The following is a 21,229-nucleotide window of genomic DNA, read 5'->3' on the forward strand; positions in this document are numbered from 1 at the left end:
CCCCTGCCGCTTTGTTGTTCTTGAGGCGGGCAATTGCTATTCGAACTTCTTCATGGTCGGGTAATGGAACGTCTGCTCCATCGTCATCGATTGGGGAATCGGGTTCTCCTTCTCCTGGTGTTGTGCGTTCACTGCCATTCAGCAGGCTGGAGAAGTGTTCCCTCCATAATTTAACTATGCTCTGGGCATCAGTGACTAGATCACCTTTGGGGGTTCTACAAGAGTATGCTCCGGTCTTGAAACCTTCTGAAAGCCGCCGCATTTTTCGTAGAATTTTCGAGCATTACCCCTGTCGGCCAGCTTATCAAGCTCTTCGTACTCACGCATTTCGGCCTCTTTCTTCTTCTGTCTGCAAATGCGTCTCGCTTCCCTCTTCAACTCTCGGTATCTATCCCATCCCGCACGTGTAGTGGTCGATCGTAACGTTGCGAGGTAGGCAGCCTGTTTTCTCTCCGCTGCGACACGGCACTCCTCGTCATACCAGCTGTTCTTTTGCACTTTCCGAAAACCAATGGTTTCGGTTGCAGCTGTACGTAAGGAATTTGAAATGCCGTCCCACAGTTCCCTTATACCGAGTTGTTGACGAGTGCTCTCAGAGAGCAGGAGTGCAAGCCGAATAGAAAATCGTTCGGCTGTCTGTTGTGATTGCAGCTTCGCAACGTAGAACCTTCCTTGTGTTTGTTGGCGCGCGTTTTTTGCTGCACAGAGGCGGGTGCGAATCTTGGCTGCAACAAGATAGTGGTCCTAGTCGATGTTAGGACCTCGGAGCGCACGCACATCTAAAACACTGGAAACGTGTCTTCCGTCTATCACAACATGATCGATCTGGTTGGTAGTTTTTCGATCCGGAGACAGCCAGGTAGCTTGATGAATCTTCTTATGCTGGAATCTAGTACTACAGATAACCATATTTCGGGCCCCGGCGAAGTCAATCAGCCTCAACCCATTTGGGGATGTTTTGTCGTGGAGGCTGAATTTACCGACCGTAGTGCCAAATATACCTTCTTTGCCCACCCTGGCGTTAAAGTCGCCAAGCACGATTTTGACATCGTGGCGGGGGCATCTCTCATAAGTGCGTTCCAAGCACTCATAAAAGGCATCTTTGGTCACATCGTCCTTCTCATCCTTCGGAGCGTGGGCGCAGATCAGCGATATGTTGAAGAACCTCGCTTTGATGCGGATTGTGGCTAGACGTTCATTCACCGGAGTGAATGATAGTACTCGGCGACGGAGTCTCTCTCCCACCACGAATCCAACACCAAACTTGCGCTCCTTTATATGGCCACTGTAGTAAATGTCACAAGGACCTACTCGTCTCTGTCCCTGTCCCGTCCATCGCATTTCTTGGACGGCGGTGATGTCAGCCTTTATTTTTGCGAGGACATCAACCAGCTGGGCAGCGGCACCTTCCCAATTAAGGGTCCGGACATTCCAGGTACATGCCCTCAAATCGTAGTCCTTATTCCGTTTGCCATGGTCGTCATCTAAAGGGGGGTCTCTCATCCGAGGCTGTGTTTTCCTTTTCATTGATATTGTTTTTTTACGTGGCGGGTCCCAAGCCCAGCGCACAACCCTATGTAGGGAATGCTTCGCCTTCTCACATTAGCTCACCTTCGAACGGATGTTCTTAGGCTACCCAGAGGATACTTGGTCAAAGACCGGAAGTAGTGAGCTGCCTGAGCCATGTGTAAAAGAATCGTTTCTGGCCACTCCCAAGTGAATGGCGATCAGAGAACTTTCCTCACTTGCGTGAACTTCTACACATGACTCCATCCTCCATCCTTCCAAACTACAATAACATAATATGTAGAATCTCTTAAGTTTACTTTCATCGAATTTATATATGTAGGTTAGTACTTTAATGCGAAAAAATTCAAGGATTCTGTAAAAATTACAATGAAAAGTGAACCTTTGACAAATATTTTTCGCTTTTTCTATCTTTCTAATTTTGCATTCTAAACCAGAATTTTGTCGCATCCGTGAATGATTATTTGGCAGTGTATCCCATTCAATAAACGGCTAACGGCTAAATTTAATTCACCAAAAGCTTTCTTTTGCAACGTGTAAGCCTTTCCATAAAATCTGTCAATTAATTAAGGACGTGTAAAACTCTCCTGTAATCTGAATATCTCAAAGAAGAGTGGTCGCCCAGTAAAATAAATTTTCGAAATAAAGAATTTTCGGTTTAACGGGACATCAAAATGATCTTAGTGATGCTATTTTATTACTTACGAAGAAAATTTTACTTTTTCGATATTACCAACGACGCTGCATTTTTATCCTGAACTTCGCATTCTTTGGTTTCGTTAAACCAACGGTAGTTTAATTGTTGTACAATTAGAGAGTGTCAGCAGAAACTAGCATTGATGGCTGAATGACTAAATTAAAAAAAAAAAACAAAAAAGCTGCCATCTAATATAGATAACGTGGAGCTTTTTACAAACAAATTAGAGAACTTTCAAAAAAGTATTAATCTTTCAACGCAGATGAAAGCGGTATTTATTGGAAATTGCTTCCTGAAAAAACGTCGGGTTCTGAAAATCTCGGTGTTTTTTTTTCCGGAAGAACACTAAAGAAAGCTTCACATTTTTAGTGTGCGCCAATGCTTCGGGAAACAAGAAATTACCACTTTTAGCAAGAAGGTCGGGAACGCTTTGACGACGAACCACGGACGGGCATCAACATCAACAGATGATCAACGCGTCAATAAAATTAAGGAATTGGTGCTTGAGAATCGACAATTAACAGTCAAAGATACTGGCATCATTAGAGTATTGGATTGAAGGATCAGCGAAAACCATTTTGAAAGATAATTTGGGAAAAGGGAAATCTCGATTGGTTCCAAAATCTCTAATTTTTTTCTAAAACCTACGTCGTGTTAATGTCTGTGAAACAATTTTTTCCGACTACCAAGATGTCATGAAACGTATTATTACTGGCGAAAAGTCTTGGATCTATGCTTACGACCGGAAACAGACGATCAATCGAAAAAAATGTAAGCCGAAAAACCCACGTCAGTGTAGGTCAAAGATCAGTGTTTTCTTCGATTAGTGAGGTGTGGTGTACTCCGAGTTCCTTCTTACCGGTGAAGCTACTTATTTGTAAAAATAGGTCGGAATTATGGCCGACTTGGTTTTGAACCACTATAATGCACAGTCGCATACTGCGTTGATTCTTCGTGAGTTTTCGCCAAATATTGTACCGCAACCACTGTATTCGACTGAATTAGCTCCGTGTGACTTTTGGCTATTCAGCAAACGACAGCTCCGGTGAAACCGTTTTGAGTCAATTGCAGACATTAAACGTGATTAACTACGCGCATTGAAGGCTCCTCTGGAAATTGCTCGTAACAACTGTTTCGTGGAGTGGAAAAAACGTTGGCACAAGTGTATTGGGGCCAAGGGGAATTACTTTGAGGGAGATTTCGAAGAATGAATTAAGAATATTAATATTATGAATAAAGTCTTAATATTTTTTGCTCATAGTAGTATTACGAGATGTTGGTAAAAATATTATTATAAGGTGAAAATATTCTAGATCTGCACAGAACTCTTATAATCTGCATCGGATATCGATCATATGGATAGAACTCTAATTTTCTAAATTTTGTTATTAATATATGTATATTCATTTTAATGTGTATAAAGCTTACTAACAAAATATTTCCTGTATGAATCTAAATTCCTGTTCAACATTTCTCATTTTCAGGCTGGACCAGCTGGATTCTTGAAGAGCTTTTTCTAAAGAGTATTACTTGAAAACGTGAAAACAAACAAACATATACGAGAAGCAACAAAACTTTTCATTATTACACTGTACATTTAACTACCAGTAACCTCAGTATTGATTTCATTATAATAATGAACAATGGAAAAGAAGTATTGGAAATCTTTTTTACTCAACTTTTTGCTGAACGCTGTCTTTTTCTAATTATTGTTTTCTTGTGACAAAACCAAAAAAATATACGCAGATTAATGTTAAATATTGTGAACTAAGTACTACTGTATTCATTACTCTTCATACTAACCACAATCGGCTGCTTATTCACGACCTACACGGCAAGTAGGCAGACACAGCCGTCACACACACCCACACATACATACCGAAAGGAGCAAACACTCGACCAAACAGTTGGAGAGTCCAGCGCTACAGAAGCTTTGTGGGAGGCGCTGAGTGTAAAACTGCTGTAGTTGTATGTGTGTAAAAGATGGTGGGATACATATGTATGTGAGCGGATATTGCATGCCAAGCGAAGAGGGCAATTTACAAACTTGAAAGCAAAACAAATGTAATAAAATTAGTTCCAGACGAACTCGTTTATTCGGCGAGTGCAGAGAGAGTTTTTTGGTGAGCACACAAATGTAGCAGATTTATAGAGAATGAAAAATGCACGACATGCATGCATATGAAGGTGTGTTTCTAGCTTAAATACAAATGTCGGCGAAAGAGTATTGGAAAATATAAATGTAGCAAAATAGACGTGACCGTTAGCAAATAAAACTATATATAAATTAGAAAAAATAAATAAAAAAATTACAACAAATGAAATACAACTAAAAGCACTACATATATGCAGAGTTATAGTTAGTTTATTAAAGAAAAGTGAAATAAACAATATAATGTTAAAATTAATTATGTAAATATTAGAACAAATTGTAGCAAGAAAACAAAAACAACAAAACAAAAAAGCAACAAACAAAAACTTTTATTTTAAATAACCTAATGAAATATACAAATATAAAAAATTTACAAAGACATAAATTGAAACAATACCATAGTGTATTAGTGGACCAAGGGCCATGCCACAAACTTCGTTAAACAAATAAATCATACATACATATTTGCATATTAAATATAATATAATTACATTTAGCAATATACATTTATATATACATACATATAATATGGTTATATACATACATTATAAAAATCAACAAAAAAAAAACCAAAACAAAAAATACAAAATATAGCTATAAAGTGAAAACTATTCATACTCGTAAATAATATACATACATATAAATATACCGCAAGAATATAAATAGTTTGTTCAGCAATATTAATTAAAAGTACCTTTAAACAAATTTAATACCGATTTACTTCATTGGAGGCACTCTTACAACAATACTAGAACAACAACAACAAAAATACGCTGTACTAAATACAATATGAATCCCAGCAAAGAACCATCCGATAGTTATTGTAATCGTAAAAACCCAACTAACTAACTGTACTTTTCAACTACGTTCACACACAGCGCAGCGTGTTCCATATTTGCATATGTACATACATACTTATGTAATCCCATATGAGGAGACAACGCCACGCCTACTCACACACCTACGTACAATATTAGTTATATATATATATATATGTGTATGTATAATTAACTAACTAAATACTTGCCTCTTTTCAATGCATTCAAATATCATATTCGGCTACCGATACATACATACATGCATACATAAATGCGTTTATACGATTATATATTATCATAATAGAAGTAATTAACCGTTAAATAGCTGCATATGTGTATAACACTAGTTGCAAGTCCAAAACGAACCAGTTTGTCAAGCGTCTCTCTATTTCACATTTACAGCCACTTCGGCATGGTTAATCAACTAAATTTAGCTTTCCAAATTAAACTAAACGTTTATCGACGGTCTACTAAGCCCATAGACGTCATTAGACCCCTTAAATTTCTAACTGTTTCATTTGTTTTCTTCACATACATACATATTGTGTAAATTTCTGGCTACTCTCTTGCTAAATAAGTAACAATATTATGCAAATAATCTCAAGCTCAGCCATAATGTGTATATATATGTAAATATTATAGTGTTGAATAATAATATACATACATACATACATGCATATAGTGTAAAATCCTTCATTGCCCACTGTCATTAATACAAACGTACAGTTTCAAATGATGAGATAAACGTGTTACAAAAGCAAAATAACAACAACAATAAAAATAAAAAATAATATTAATAGTAAGAAAAACAATAATAATTATTATTATATAATCAGGAGTGCGATATTGGTGTATAATAAAAGGAACGTTTGGAACGTTGTGGAACACATAAACAAGAACACTACACAAAAACTTTGATTATTTATTTTAACTAGATTATTGCCAACTAAGAAAAAACAATAACAATAACGGATCAAATGTAATATAAAGTTCCGAATAGTATATAATACGACGCTCTCGAATAACGTTCTACAGGCAATGTTTGTTCACTCTCTCGGCAGTGCATTAAAGTAAGTTAAGAGATCGAACCTAACAGAGATCTCGCTTGAACATAGAAACACCCATATAATTGATCGTAAGGCCAGCACAAATAGACGAAACGCTTTGAGCCGAACACTAGTTTGTTGCGACGGCTAATGTCAGATTCGGCAAAATCGCCTAGTTCGCCGAAGAAAGGCTGTCGAGATGTTTCAGCCTTACTTTAACAAAGGCTGAACAATAGTGTAGAAAAAGCCTGGATATTTCCAACTCATCTCCCCCCATACAACTTTGAAACCCCTTTGAATGCCCATTCAACAAAGTCCAGTAAGATCTCATACGCTTGCCGCCTGATTTTTACAGTTGAAATAGAGTAAATAAAACTAAGCGGCAGTTCGCCTGCTCAATTAAAAGTTTGGTTATAAGCAAACTGCAGGAACTTACTGAAAAATAATGCACGATTCGCTCTTAAATATCAAAATGGCAAAACCAAAAGTTGTCCCATATAAAATTTTAAAGTTCAAAATAGCTAGGGTCAAGCTTAACATAGAAATCCGTTTGCAATCCAAAGCGAGAGAGAGATAGAAAAATTATAAATGTTCAGTGAATATTTTTAAATAAATGTTAAGCTTTATCCTTCGTTATTTCGCAACACAAATGTCTGTGATCAGCTGTTTCTTGTTTGTTCGAATTGAATTTACACTTTACTCTCCCATTTTATCCGCCTTTGCACGGGTTTTCTGCACTCTAATGTCATTCCAGAGAATTTATGACAGTTTTCAAAATTGTTGCCGCACAAATTATATCTCAAACGAGTGCACTTCTGACTTAAATAGCAGGGATTACTATTATTTTTCCTTTTAATGGCATGGATTGCTATTTGATTAGGATTCGATATTTTTTAATTAGAATCGGTTGCTGATTGAGGTAGCAACAAATGATGTCTTTTTATACAATATTTCAATACTCACCTTTTTCAGTTTGTGCTGGGTTCGCAATGTTGCCAATTTTCTTAAGTTTTCTGATTAATGGTTTCTAGAATAATTCATGATATGATTTATTTCTTGAGAGTTGGACTACGAGTTTCAAAGCTGTCTCATCTGTTGCAAAAATAAAGACAATAGGAAGATAGATAATGTATGAGAGAGGTAAAAATAGCTTCACTTTTGAAGGAATTGAAATCATTTCCAGTATAACCAGAGCAAAGTTGAATATAGACATTGGAAACTTCATTTTAGGATGGCGTGCGTCGCCACCACTATAACAGTTGGATATTATTTCGATTCATAAATGAAAATAAATAAAGATGAAGATTTAAAAAGATCGGGAAAACAATTCTTAGTTATTATAATTTGAAATGTTTAGCTGAACTACCATATGTCAAGTGAAGTCAAGGCACCATTGAGCGAAAAAGTAAATAAATTCAAATAAAAATGTATTCGCCGAAAAAAAAATTTGTTTAATTAATTATTATCTGATTAAAAGATCTTACTAACTGCTCGTAAACGGTATAAATCAGCAACGGCACATCTTAACAGTTGTTAACAGTTGAACAGTCTACATCTGAAGCTCAAAACCTCATTAGAAATTAAATGTGTACAGCTCACATCCTTCTGTAAAACAATCTTAAGCCTGGAACTTATCGAGAGTGGCGTTTTAATAGCTTAAAGAACGAATGAAGAAAGCCTCGTGGAATATTTTATTTTCTCCGTTAGGTACATACTTCTATGTAGGCATACATTACTTTGTTGATAATCTAACTGTATTCATGGATTCACATAGAGTTTGTTAATTTGCTTTGCATAATTAATGCCGCCAGAGTATTTCGTTTAACAAAATGCAAATGCTTATATGTATGTAAGTGTTGAGAGGAAAATTTAAAATCTAAGATATCACTGCCATGTTGCAAATAACTTAATAATAATCAACAATGTATATACAAATAAACTAATTTCGTCTGTCATGTACTTGTAGTGAATAAAAGCCTAATTTAATGAGCGCACTTGATTACATTTTTCATTTCTCACATAACGATTGATTTCCTCACACGCTCATTTTTCATTTGCTATCAAGTATGCGTACTCCAAGAGTGCAAACTTCCGTTACATATCCTGCCTAGCATGTACAAGTACATATGCACATATGTATGTAGAGTAGGAGGCGGCGAGTCGAAGCTTAATTTATTGTGCAATAAAATGCAGCTTGAACGTGTCATATCAATTTTATTTTAAATAGCAAAGAGCGGAACGGCGTAGATATGCTCATGCCGCGTAGTCGGGCGTGGCAACCTATGAAAGCGGAAGCAGGAGGCGAAGTAATGAATGTCACACAACTGTTTATAGGAAGCATATGAAAAATTTTCATATATACATAGACTTGTGTGTGTGTGTGCAATAGTATTGATAGTGGCACTCACCATAGACTGCACCCACAAATGGTAAAACGTATTAGAATGTTTGTATGTACACATAAGAAACGAAAAAGGAGCCAGCAATGTTTGAGCATTTATTGAACAAAGCATTTCAGTCAAGCGCAAATACTATTCTTAACCCCAACTATCCACATATAGTACATATGTATACGAAGTATACAACAACACCGCACACACCAACACACCCAAGCACGCCGGAAGTAAGACATTTAGCGAGCATTCGGTGAGAAAGCCGCAATGATTAGAGGACTTGAAGTAATTAGCAAAATTATAATTAATTGTACTTGTAGGTATGTAACTTGTAGCATCATAGCATAAATACTTTGGCGCACGCACAGCATACACATACACACATACATACATATGTAGTAGCGCGTTGAGTAGAAATCAGTTAGACTGTAACTTGTCTGAAAGGCCTTACAAACTTCATTGCTTAGCGACTTGCATACTAAACCAAGACACAAATATACATATTTAGAGACATATTTAAAGCAAAAAGTACTTACGTTGAACACAGTGGCAAGTAAACAATGTAGTGAGGCATGTAGCAGGCGTTTGGTGTGACACATATTAGCTGAACTGCGACTTTTGTAGTAAGGGAGAGACTTTAGTATGCGACGTAGTTAGCCCGAGTGACACAATACACGACGACAAACACGAGTTATGCCTTATTCTACTAAACTGAACAAACATATCCGAGATACGATAATTTCACATATTCATGCACACACAAGCGGCGGCAGGAAAACATTCCATGCTGTTTAGACGGCGTTCAGACAAGCACACTTTTTGTTGCTTATAGTCGGTGAATTTTTTTTCAGTGTCGCTCATTGCGTTCAGATGGGCGACCTGACATGAGTGCGAAAACTTGAGTCGAAGTTGTATTCTAGAACTAAATATTTCAGGATTATCGTGAATTATGTTAACTCAAAAATAACATATTTTTTCAGAAAGTATAAATTCAGGTATAACCTGATAATTTCCCGAAAAAAATTTCATCCAATATTACTCTTCACCGTAAATCAATTTCTCACTGAAATATCAGGAGAGAATTGTTTCATTTACAGTTCATAATAAGCAACTGCTTGATTTGCTTGGAAATAATAATAATTTTGTTGAATAAACATTAGCTTTCCCTTTGGTCCACGCTTGATCCCAGTTTCTAAGCAATAATTTATAATAAAACACCTTTTCCAAAAGTGTGGTACTCCGGCGGGCAATGACAATCTGCCGTGCGTTATTTCCGCACAAAAAAAAAAGTTCTTATAAAAACCCATTCATCATTCGAAGTCAGCATTTTAACATTTTGTGAATGCTCAAGCTTAAAATATGGCACGAAGCTTGATGTTTTATCAAACCTTTCAAAGCTGAAAACCCTTATTATAAGGAAACATATTTCTACAGCCCCAACTGTGTCGGGCTACAAAACTCTAAAAAATGTTTGTGTCGAAACAAACTTTGACATTAAGAAAGATTAAATCAGCTATAGAGAAAAGTTTTTGGCTCAAGAATTGAATATATGTAGATTGTGGAAAGAAATTTAAATTCACAATTAGACTCACTTTTAAATTTTGAATATTTTGTTTTATTATTTTTTCGCAACAACAATTTAGTTTTTCTTAGTCACTGCTTTCATTTATTTTAAATAAACACATTTTTTACTTAAAAAAACGCTATAAATTTTCCATTGCGCCTAAAAATATGTTAAACAAACTTATAATGTTAATGAATCGAGTTAGAGAGGTTAAAAAATCAGTTCCACATTTAACATTTCACATTTACATTTAATTTATTTTCTAGATGCATCATAAAATATCAGTTATTCTCTTGCTGCTCTTCACAGCTTAACATACTTAAGTGGGAGCGCAACTGTAACTTGTAACCTGTAACTGTAAAGTGCATATGTAGATATTTCCATGTAGAACAACAACAAAATTAACTATAAAATCCTTTCACATAAACCATAAAAGTTATTGAGCTTTCAGATTTCTCTCTGCAGAATGTATGCATGTGCATGAATAGGAGATCATAGATACAATACATATACACATTGTTAGCTAAGAATGTGAACGTGTGTACTAAGCTAAGGGAAGCAATCTTTGGCGAAGACAATATACATTTACAAAAGATACAATCCAACAAACATACTCATGTTCAAAAGCAAAAATTATCACTTTACTAGCTCTGCTGATCCTATGTCAAACACACACACACCAATACATACACAGACATTTACACGTTAAGAGAGTAAAACTCTCTTAACGGCAAAAACTCTACATATCCGTAGCTAAATGTAACTCAAAGTAACAGTAAATCGAAATTGTATTGAGATCAATATAATTAAAACCCGAGCAATGATTTGACGATTTCAGAGAAGGCGGCTGATAAGTTCCTGCTCACAAAAATATATTCTACATAATTATGACAAAGGTATCGTAAAACTTTGAGAAAACTCAAATCGAATGTAGATAAACATTAAAGAAAATCGAGCATTTGTCAAATCAATGGACTTCAATCATTCCTATCATCTTCAGCATTAGACTACGTTTAGACGAGGACTCTTTTTTCCTACAATATCGGCGAATTCTATTTTGGTATCGCTCATTGCGACAAATTTCTGCATTTTCTTTCATATACATATCATTCTCAAACCCTGAACAAAAAATGATTTGCTAATTCTCATGCTAATTCACCTTTTTTTATATCATTTTCTTTAAAATCGCTAATAATACGCATATTTCCGAGCATGGCTACAAGCACTTGCATTATTTTCGTCTTTCCTTTTCATCTCTCACCTACAAACAAACGGTTTGGACGGCAAAAGTGTCCTCATGTGAACACAGTCTTAGACGGTTTAATGTCCATCGTTGAAGAAAAAGTCCCCATGCAAAACTGCCAAGTGTTTTCAATTAGAGAAGAAGAAGCTGTTTAGAGAGAGAAAAGTTTTCAGAACTAACTTGTATTCTCATTTTCCTACTACAAGTCACATGGAAAATGCGTCTTTAACTATTTGAGGATGATAGCATTGATCGAGTACAAGATAAATTCAGCAGAGACAGAAATATATTTGTAAAATAGAATATTTCATAATATGGCTTCTTTAATAATTTTCAAATATTTGAATCCGAAATTTTAAGACCCGATGGCACTGATCACCGCTGGCAACTAAGGACTTTTAGAAAAAACTTTTGTAAGCGCGAAGGTGTTTAAGAGAGTTGAGATCAAGTGAGTAAATTTTAGGCGGTTAAATATTTTGCGATCTCAATCAGTTCTTCCAAAGGATAGGAAGAAGCTTTTTAATAGAGCACCAACATTCGCCATGAAAATATTAGCTAAAATAAAATAAGATCTTGGTACGAAATTCTTTAAATTTTCGAATTTCCTGAAAGAATCAGCGTTTTCCCTTGAAAATAGCTTAATAATAATAATTAGATATTTTCCGTCAATATACATAAGAAGTTCAAATAATTTTGCAAAAATCGGTTGAATTGGGTAACCGAAACTTATCAGCCGCACATAGATATAGCCTAGATAATGTTGAAGAGCTAGAAGTTGTCTTTTTGGACTAATGATTCAAATGGTTGCACTTAATCGAATCCCCGCCGTCGTGTATCACTTAATATACATACATATAATAAGCCAAGAAGTTATGTAATAGCAGGGTCCTCGTTTGCGTTTCTCAAAATCCCCTGAAGGCAAATCAATTTTTTATAATATCTGTGTACTTACTTAACCTAACATATGTATTTAGACCCATTTAGCCGCATTGAAAAACTGAGAAATAACGTAGTTTGTGGAATTAATTTTGTATAATGGAAATCATAAATTTTTATTAAGAATTGATATGTCTACTTAACATAAAAGTTACGTAACCTCAAAAATGTGAAACAATTAAATATGAAGCTTAGAGTAAATAATCTGCATCAAGCATATTTTTATGTACAGTTGTTGTTTTTTTCCAAACATATTTATTAAATTGAACAGCAATTGCAACAAAAACAATAACAAAACCAAAAAAGCGATTTTTAGCAAAATTGTGAAATTCGAAAAAAATCGAAAATTGCGAAAACGAGTCTTTAAATTTAAATTAAAATTTATTCAAATAGTTACAGTTATTGCAGACAAATTATATTCTAGTATAAACATATTCACGCAGACTTAAATACAAAGCCAATTAGCATTAAATTTGCGGTTGAGTTTCATTGATGCGTTTTTGAGCAAACTAACTGATTTTTTACCTCATTCAAAGTGGCTATCAGATAGTGAAAACAATTAAATTATATAAAATAAATTAAAAATGCAAACACAAACAAAAACAAACAAAAAGAGATAACTATGTTACACAAATTATAGAAGCAATTCGTATGCATAAAATTAGTCGAATAAAATTAACGATTGTGTGGCGACCGAAGTGGACCGAAGTGGTGCGTGGTGGCGAATTTTTCGTGATGTACTCACTTGTACATACATAACAGAAATCGAAACTAAAACAATAGCAACAAAAACATAGTAAGTTAATGAGCAAATATATATGAATACTTGCGACACTCACACACACACGCATACATGCATACAAGATGCGAATGCAATAACCACGCATAAATAAGTATACACATACACACACACATACAAAGAAAACAAACATTTATGGTATAACTAGCGAATACAAACAAATTAAAATAACAATGAAAACAAAAACAAAACTTAAATATTAATATTGATACAAACATGAAATACCAAAAGAGAATACTCATGGTCAGCAAACCATTGCATATATACTATATATGTATGTATGTAACAACAAATTCTGTAATGATTCATACAAAGAACAATAGCAAAATGCAAAATGAGAAATTAAACATTAAACATTAAATTTAACGGTAACACCCGAGGCGGTTTAAATTATGATACAAATAATATAGCAGCAAATTTTTCTGTAAACAATTTTTTAACAAATTCGGTGATCTACGATATTAATAAATACTATTATAAATATATAGAAACATAAATAAATAATATTTAATGAAATATATATACATACATATATATATCTATATATATATACATAAATTATTAATAAAAATATAAATAAAATAATGTTTTTTAAGCAAACAAATATAAAAAGTAAATAAATAAATTATTAAATAAATACTTATACATATATAAATATATATACTAAATATATATATATATATATATATACATAGTTAAGTAATAATAATTAACGTAACATTAAAATATGTAATAGACAAAGGAGAAAAAATTACAAAATTAAACAAAAACACAAAAAACACAACAAAAAGCAAATGAATATAGAAAAAATCTCAACAGATAAAATGAACAAGACAATTTGAACACCCAAAAACACAAATGAAAAAACTAAAAGAAAACAAATCACACACACACACACCCATACACAACACAGTTGAAAAGGAAATGAAAGTATTGTTATGGCAAACAAGAAATAACAGTAACTGCAACAGTAACAGCAACCGGCGTAACAGACAGACATGTACCGACATGAAATTGATTATATGGAAGAATAACGAAATGATTATTTAACATGTTCATTATATATAAATGTCATTAAAATGTTCTTCAGAAACTGCCTACAAATAAAATATATTTAAAATGATATTTAAACTAAACTCTTTTCGTTCAAACATGAGGGCTAAAGTGTGAAGAAGAGAAAGCAAGAAAAAATATTAACTTCAACTGCACGTAAGATATTAAGGCCCTTCACAGGTAAAGGTATAAAAATTCATTTAAATTAATTTAGACCGAGCAGTTTGCATGGCAGCTATATGTTATAGAAATCCGATCTGAACGATTCGTACTTACATCATACATATTTTCAAATAAAAAGGTTTTCGTTGCAGAGACTTGAGTTTGATCGATCCGTTCGTATATCAGCTATGCTACATATGTTATAGCGGCGGTACCGACAAATGAGCAACTTCTTGAGGAGAATAGAAAGTGTGTTAAAATTTCAGATCGATATTTCGAAAACAATTTGAGCAATTTTAGCGTTAGGTATCTAATTTCATCAATATAAGAATAGATATGACAAATAGATGAGGATTGCATCGCGACCGTAGGCCTGTTTCGCCTTTTCTGGAGTCACAAGACCCACTTAGCTCCAGGTTCCATACTGGTAGGTGCTAATGAGGCGATGTGATCCCTATTTGTAAACATGAATCTAAAGGCTTTTATCTTGCGTCTGCAGACTGCTATGCAATCAATTAGCAGGTGTTCTGGAGTTTTTGGGCTCCCTGTCGCAGAACCGGCAATTTGTACAAGAAGTTAGGCCCATGCTACTTATGTAAGTGCTTCTTGAACTTACAGTGGCCAGTGTAGAATGCGATAAGTAAACTGAATTTGTCCCTAGGATGTTGATTACATATTTAAATCTGTTGAGGTTGTAATCAGCCATTAGCAACTTGGCATGTCGCATGCCTTGAAGTTGTTGCCAATACCGCTCCCTGCCTATTCCTTCTTCCTTGCGAAGCAGCTCCTTTAAGGTATGAGGAACCACCGTGATGAAGGGTTTAAGTTACACCTTTGGACCGGGCACCCAGATAAGGTGCACTTCCAGTTCCTATAAACTGTTCAGCCGTTCTCTACACTCCTGCACCAGTAGCGATTTGATCTCGTAGGCAGCGATAGCTTTAAGTATCACTTGACTGTCGCTTAGTATGATAATAAGTTCGTTGCTATAGTTGCATTGGAGGTTTATCTCAACGCACCGACTTATGGCAACGATCTCTGTTGGAAATATGCTCCGAAAACTTCCCATAAATATCGAGAGTTTGGTGTGTGGTCCTGCGACTTCTGCCCCAATCCCCTCCGACGTTTTCGAACCGTCGGGGTATCACTTGATTGTGTAGATCCATTAGCTCGAGAATGGAATTCATTCCAACAGCCTTACTGCTAAAGGTAACCTTGATCTTCTTGGTGATGTTTACCCTTTTTTCATTATATTAACGAGTGAGTAGAGTCACATTCCTTTTGTGTGTGCCCTACGACTAAATACTTATAGTAAATGTGGTTTTCTCCACAAAACGATATTAAAGCATTATATAATACTGCATTCCGATTTTGGTAAAAGCAGCCATCAGAATAAATACTAATATGATGAATGTTCGGCGTATTAAGTATTTGTTTCTTTATGTGGTTTATTATAATTTTTGAAAAAGTAGGAGCAACAAGACTGTCTTCGGTTTCACGCCAGACATTCTTCTTCTTAATTGGCGTAGACACCGCTTACGCGATTATAGCCGAATTAACAACAGCGCGCCAGTCGTTTCTTCTTTTCGCTACGTGGCGCCAATTGGATATTCCAAGCCAGGTCCTTCTCCACTTGGTCCTTCCAACGGAGTGGAGGTCCTCCTCTTTCTCTGCTTTCCCCGGCGGGTACAGCGTCGAATACATTCAGAGCTGGAGTGTTTTAGTCCATTCGGACAATATCACCTAGTCAGCGTAGCCGCTGTCTTTTAATTCGCTGAACTATGTCAATATCGTCATATATCTCATCGTTACATCGAATGCGATATACGCCGTGGCCCATGCGCAAAGGACCGTAAATCTTCCGCAGAACTTTTTCGTCCAAACCTCTGCACCATATATCAGGGCGGGAATTATGAGAGATTTATAGAGTTTGGTTTTTGTTCGTCGAGAGAGGACTTTGCTTCTCAATGGCTTACTCAGTCCGAAGTAGCACTTGTTGGCAAGAGTTATCCTGTGTTAGATTTCTAGGCTGACATTGTTGGTGGTGTTTATGCTGGTTCCAAGATAGACGAAATTATCTACGACTTCAAAGTTATGACTGTCAACAGTGACGTGAGAGCCAAGTCGCGAGTGCGACGACTGTTTGTTTGATGACAGGAGATATTTCGTCTTGCCCTCGTTCACTGCCAGACCCATTTGCTTCCTTGTGATATCAATATCATCGGCATACGCCAGCATCTGTACACTCTTATAGAAGATGGTACCTTCTCTATTTAGTTCTGCAGCTCGAACTATTTTCTCCAGAAGCAGGTTGAAGAAGTCGCACGATAGGGAGTCGCCTTGTCTGAAACCTCGTTTGGTATCGAACGGCTCGGAGAGGTCCTTCCCGATCCTGGCGGAGCTTTTGGTGTTGCTCAACGTCAGTTTACACAGCCGTATTAGTTTTGCGGGGATACCAAATTCAGACATCGCGGCATAGAGGCAGCTTCTTTTCGTGCTGTCGAAAGCAACTTTGAAATCGACGAAGAGGTGGTGTGTGTCGATTCTCCTTTCACGGGTCTTTTCCAAAATTTGGCGCATGGTGAATATCTGGTCGGTTGTTGATTTTCTAGGTCTAAAGCCACACTGATAAGGTCCAATCAGTGTGTTGACGGTGGGCTTTAATCTTTCACACAATACGCTCGATAGAACCTTATACGCGATGCTGAGGAGGCTTATCCCACGGTAGTTGGCGCAGATTGTGGGGTCTCCCTTTTTATGGATTGGGCATAGCACACTTAAATTCCAATCGTTGGGCATGCTTTCGTCCAACCGTATTTTGCAAAGAAGCTGATGCATGCTCCTTATCAGTTCTTCGCCGCTGTGATTGAATAGCTCGGCCGGTAATCCATCGGCTCCCCGCTGCTTTGTTGTTCTTCAGACGGATAATTGCTATTCGAACTTCTTCATGGTCGGGCTCCATCGTCATCGATTGGGGAATCGGGTTCGCCTCCTCCTGGCGTTGCGCGTTCACTGCCATTCAGAAGGCTGGAGAAGTGTTCCCCATATAATCTAAGTATGCTCTGGGCATCGGTGACTAGATCACCTTTGGGGGTACTACATGAGCATGCTCCGGTCTTAAAACCTTCTGTAAGCCGCCGCATCTTTTTGTAGAATATTCGAGAATTACCCCTGTCGGCCAGCTTATCAAGCTCTTCATACTCACGCATTTCAGCCTCTTTCTTTTTCTGTCTGCAAATGCGTCTCGCTTCCCTTTTCAACTCTCGGTATCTATCCCATCCCGCACGTGTTGTGGTCGATCGTAACGTTGCGAGGTAGGCAGTATGTTTTCTCTCCGCTGCGACACGGCACTCCTCGTCGTACCAGCTGTTCTTTTGCACTTTCCGAAAACCAATGGTTTCGGTTGCAGTCCCACAGTTCCCTTATACCGAGTTGTTGACGAATGCTCTCAGGAGCAGGAGTGCAAGCCGAGTAGAAAATCGTTCGGCTGTCTGTTGTGATTGCAGCTTCTCGACGTCGAACCTTCCTTGTGTTTGTTGGCGTGCGTTTTTTGCTGCACAGAGGCGGGTGCGAATCTTGGCTGCAACAAGATAGTGGTTCGAGTCGATGTTAGGACCTCGGAGCGCACGCACATTTAAAACACTGGAGACGTGTCTTCCGTTTATCACAACATGATCGATCTGGTTGGTAATTGTTCGATCCGGAGACAGCCACGTAGCTTGATGAATCTTCTTATGCTGGAATCTAGTACTACAGATAACCATATTTCGGGCCCCGGCGAAGTCAATCAGCCTCAACCCATTTGGGGATGTTTCCTCGTGGAGGCTGAATTTACCGACCGTCGTGCCAAAGATACCTTCTTTGCCCACCCTGGCGTTAAAGTCGCCAAGCACAATTTTGACATCGTGGCGGGGGCAGCTCTCATAAGCGCGCTCCAAGCGCTCATGGAAGGCATCTTTGGTCACATCGTCCTTCTCTTCCGTCGGGGCGAAGGCGCAACTCAGCGATATGGTGAAAAACCTCGCTTTGATGCGGATTGTGGCTAGATGTTCATTCACCGGAGTGAATGATAGTACTCGGCGACGGAGACTCTCTCCCACCACGAATCCCACACCAAACTTGAGCTCCTTTATATGGCCACTGTAGTAAATGCCACCAGGGCATACTCGTCTCAGTCTTTCTCCTGTTCATCGCATTTCTTGGACGGCGGTGACGTCAATCTTCACTCTAACGAGGACATCAACCAGCTAGGCAGCGGCACCTTCCCAATTAAGAGACCGGACATTCCAGATGCATGCCCTCAAATCGTAGTATTCAATCAGCTCCGTCACTGAAAAATCAATAATTTTCCTTTTGGTTCCGGAATAAAAAAGCAAACGACAAATTTGAACGATTCAAATAATTGAAAAACATCAAAAAAAGTTTAAAAAAAATAACGAAAAAAAACATAATAACGACAGATCCAACTTTTGAGACTGCAAATTTCATCAAGATGATGTTCTCGGTGGCATACCAAGCCTCGTCCAAAGGATATTTGGAAATTCCACTGGATAATTCATTCATATATTCATATATGTTGTCGTCTTCATATATTATACTTGTCTAAAAATACATAATTCATACAGGCGAAAAATTGGTAGAGCAAGCAAAAAACAAAAGAAATCTGTTAATCCAGAATTAAGAACAGAAAAATGAGAATAGAAATAAAGAAAAAATATTTACATAGCTACATAATTATTCGTCGATACTTGATAAGAAGCGCAACTAGCGCTAGAATAGAGTTTTGAACTGTCGGCCTACTTTCCGAAAAGTCTTGCGCCGTCGACTTTTTTATTAAAGAATCTTTTTTTGAAAGTTTAACTGTTAGTTTTTTAAGTTTCAGTTTCAGGGCACGTTCCATATTAGGATCATTTTTTAAGAAATGATTCACCATACTATTACCAAATGTTAGACCGTCATCAATTAAAATAGCAGTTTCGGTCACCTCGTCGTTATCGCTATTATGGTTCTCAGTTTTGCCGTCATCTGTTATTAATTCAATCAGACAATCATCATCTAGAGGTTTATCTATCATTAATTCGTCGATATCTTCAATTTGTAGGTCCTCAAATGCTTCTCCTCCGATTTCATGTGCCAAGGCTATAATTTCAAAAGTCTTCATCGATGCTAGGGGCACTGAGGTACCGCTCTTGACGCATTCTGGCCAAAGTGCTTTCCAGCAGGAATTTAATGTTGATACCCTTAACTTTTTTTTTGGCCATTAAAGCCTATGTAATGCAATCCAAAATATAATATTTTTTCCATGCTGCAACTATCGTAAGGTCCTTCTCTGCTGCATCTAAAATACAATGTATGCTGGGATGTTCATTGAATATAATAAAGCTTAAACGTGGCAATTATACCTTGATCTAATGGTTGAATCAAGGAAGTGGTATTAGGTGGCCAGATGACTTGGCGCATTATCTGTGAGCTAAAACACTTTAAAATGAAGACATCACTGTACCATATATATTTTAACTTCAAGGACAAACCATTCCGTAAATAGAGCTGCTGTCATCGAGGCCTTTTTATTCGACCTGCAATGAACCGGCAACTCTTGAATGTTTTTTCCTCTCAAAGTACGCTTAAGGCCGCGGTTAATTAAAAGAGGATTTAAACTTTTGTCACCAAAAGGGTTGCTACACAATAAAAATGTTACGCGATCTTTAGCAACTTTTAAACCACTAGCATTTTTTTCGGATTTTGGTATAAAAGTTCTGGAAGACATTTTTTTCCAGAACTAACCCGTTTCATTGTCATTGAAAATTTGGTCCCCCATCTTATATTATTTTGGCTAGTTCTGCTGGAAAGGTTTTAGCTGCCTTTTCATCTGCTAATACGATTTCTCCTTTATTTTTTTAATTATGAAAAGCGTTCCTTTTAAGAAATCCTGTTAGCCATCCATCACTGGCAGAAAATTCCTTTCTCTTATCTTGACGACTTGTTGATGGCTCCGATATTTGCAGTTGCTTATAAATTCGCAGTGACTTCTGCTTTATAATATTTCCATCACAGGTATTATCTTTTGCAATAAATCCTCAATCCAAAACACTACACATGTTTCCATTTTCCAATGTATGACGATGTTTTGGAACTATGTTTTGATGAACTGATGACAGATTTCCATATTTCATTCTCATTTTTCTTAATGGTCCTGATAGTAGCTTTATTTAAGCCAAAACTCTAGCCCACAGATAGTGAACCTTCGCCTCTTGTCAACAGTCGAATTTAATCTTTGAAATTTTGACTTTTTTTAACTGTAGTAAGGGCAAAAATTTTATTTTCAAAGCTTAACTAAAAATTTATAGATAAAATACCTTTTTCACTTATTAAGGTCAGAAAGGTTATATTGGGAGCTAATAAACTTTAAACATTTTAATTAAGCAATATTTTATGTAAATATCATGCGAACAAAATGTGTAGGTAAGAGTTATCGAATAAGGGGATTTCCCAGCTTCTACTACCTATGTTCATTTCGGCAATAGTGCCAAGTGTGGTAAAAACAAACAAGACAGTGATTTTGAAACCGTACTAGATTAAAAATTAAAATTTTTTTTTCATGAACTTCAATACTGGCAGTTAGCCAAGCTTATTTCGGTTCCATGACAGTTGCCAAAAATGTTCAAATATCTCCTTTCGCACATTTTCTGAATAAAGAGAACAATGCCGAGAAGAACTTTTTATACAATAATTTGATGTGCATGCAGCTTTTAATTCTCATGGTTTCCTTTTGCAAATATTTCCTTTTGATAAGCCGTCATATTTTTTTACCATACATTCGATTTTTATATTTTCTTCTC

The 21,229-nt window shown here is 36.5% G+C and overlaps 1 protein-coding gene and 1 long non-coding RNA gene across 14 annotated transcripts in view; one reads left to right on the plus strand and one right to left on the minus strand.

Moving 5' to 3' along the window:
- Positions 1 to 14,300, plus strand: part of LOC126755091 (plectin) — a 132,550-nt gene extending 118,250 nt beyond the window's left edge. For 12 of the 13 annotated variants that reach the window (XM_050467413.1, XM_050467412.1, XM_050467416.1 and 9 more), the window contains one exon: positions 3,709 to 14,300. In XM_050467413.1, the coding sequence (XP_050323370.1) occupies positions 3,709 to 3,744 (36 nt within the window). In that variant the 3' untranslated portion in view covers positions 3,745 to 14,300. The remainder of the gene's footprint in view (positions 1 to 3,708) is intronic. The other variant, XR_007666454.1, reaches the window with a different exon arrangement.
- LOC126755116 (uncharacterized) overlaps positions 1 to 21,229 on the minus strand; it is a 209,886-nt gene that overhangs the window by 66,323 nt on the left and 122,334 nt on the right. The window lies entirely within an intron of this gene.

Source organism: Bactrocera neohumeralis, chromosome 4 (assembly GCF_024586455.1).
Source record: "Bactrocera neohumeralis isolate Rockhampton chromosome 4, APGP_CSIRO_Bneo_wtdbg2-racon-allhic-juicebox.fasta_v2, whole genome shotgun sequence".
Lineage (NCBI taxonomy): Eukaryota > Metazoa > Arthropoda > Insecta > Diptera > Tephritidae > Bactrocera > Bactrocera neohumeralis.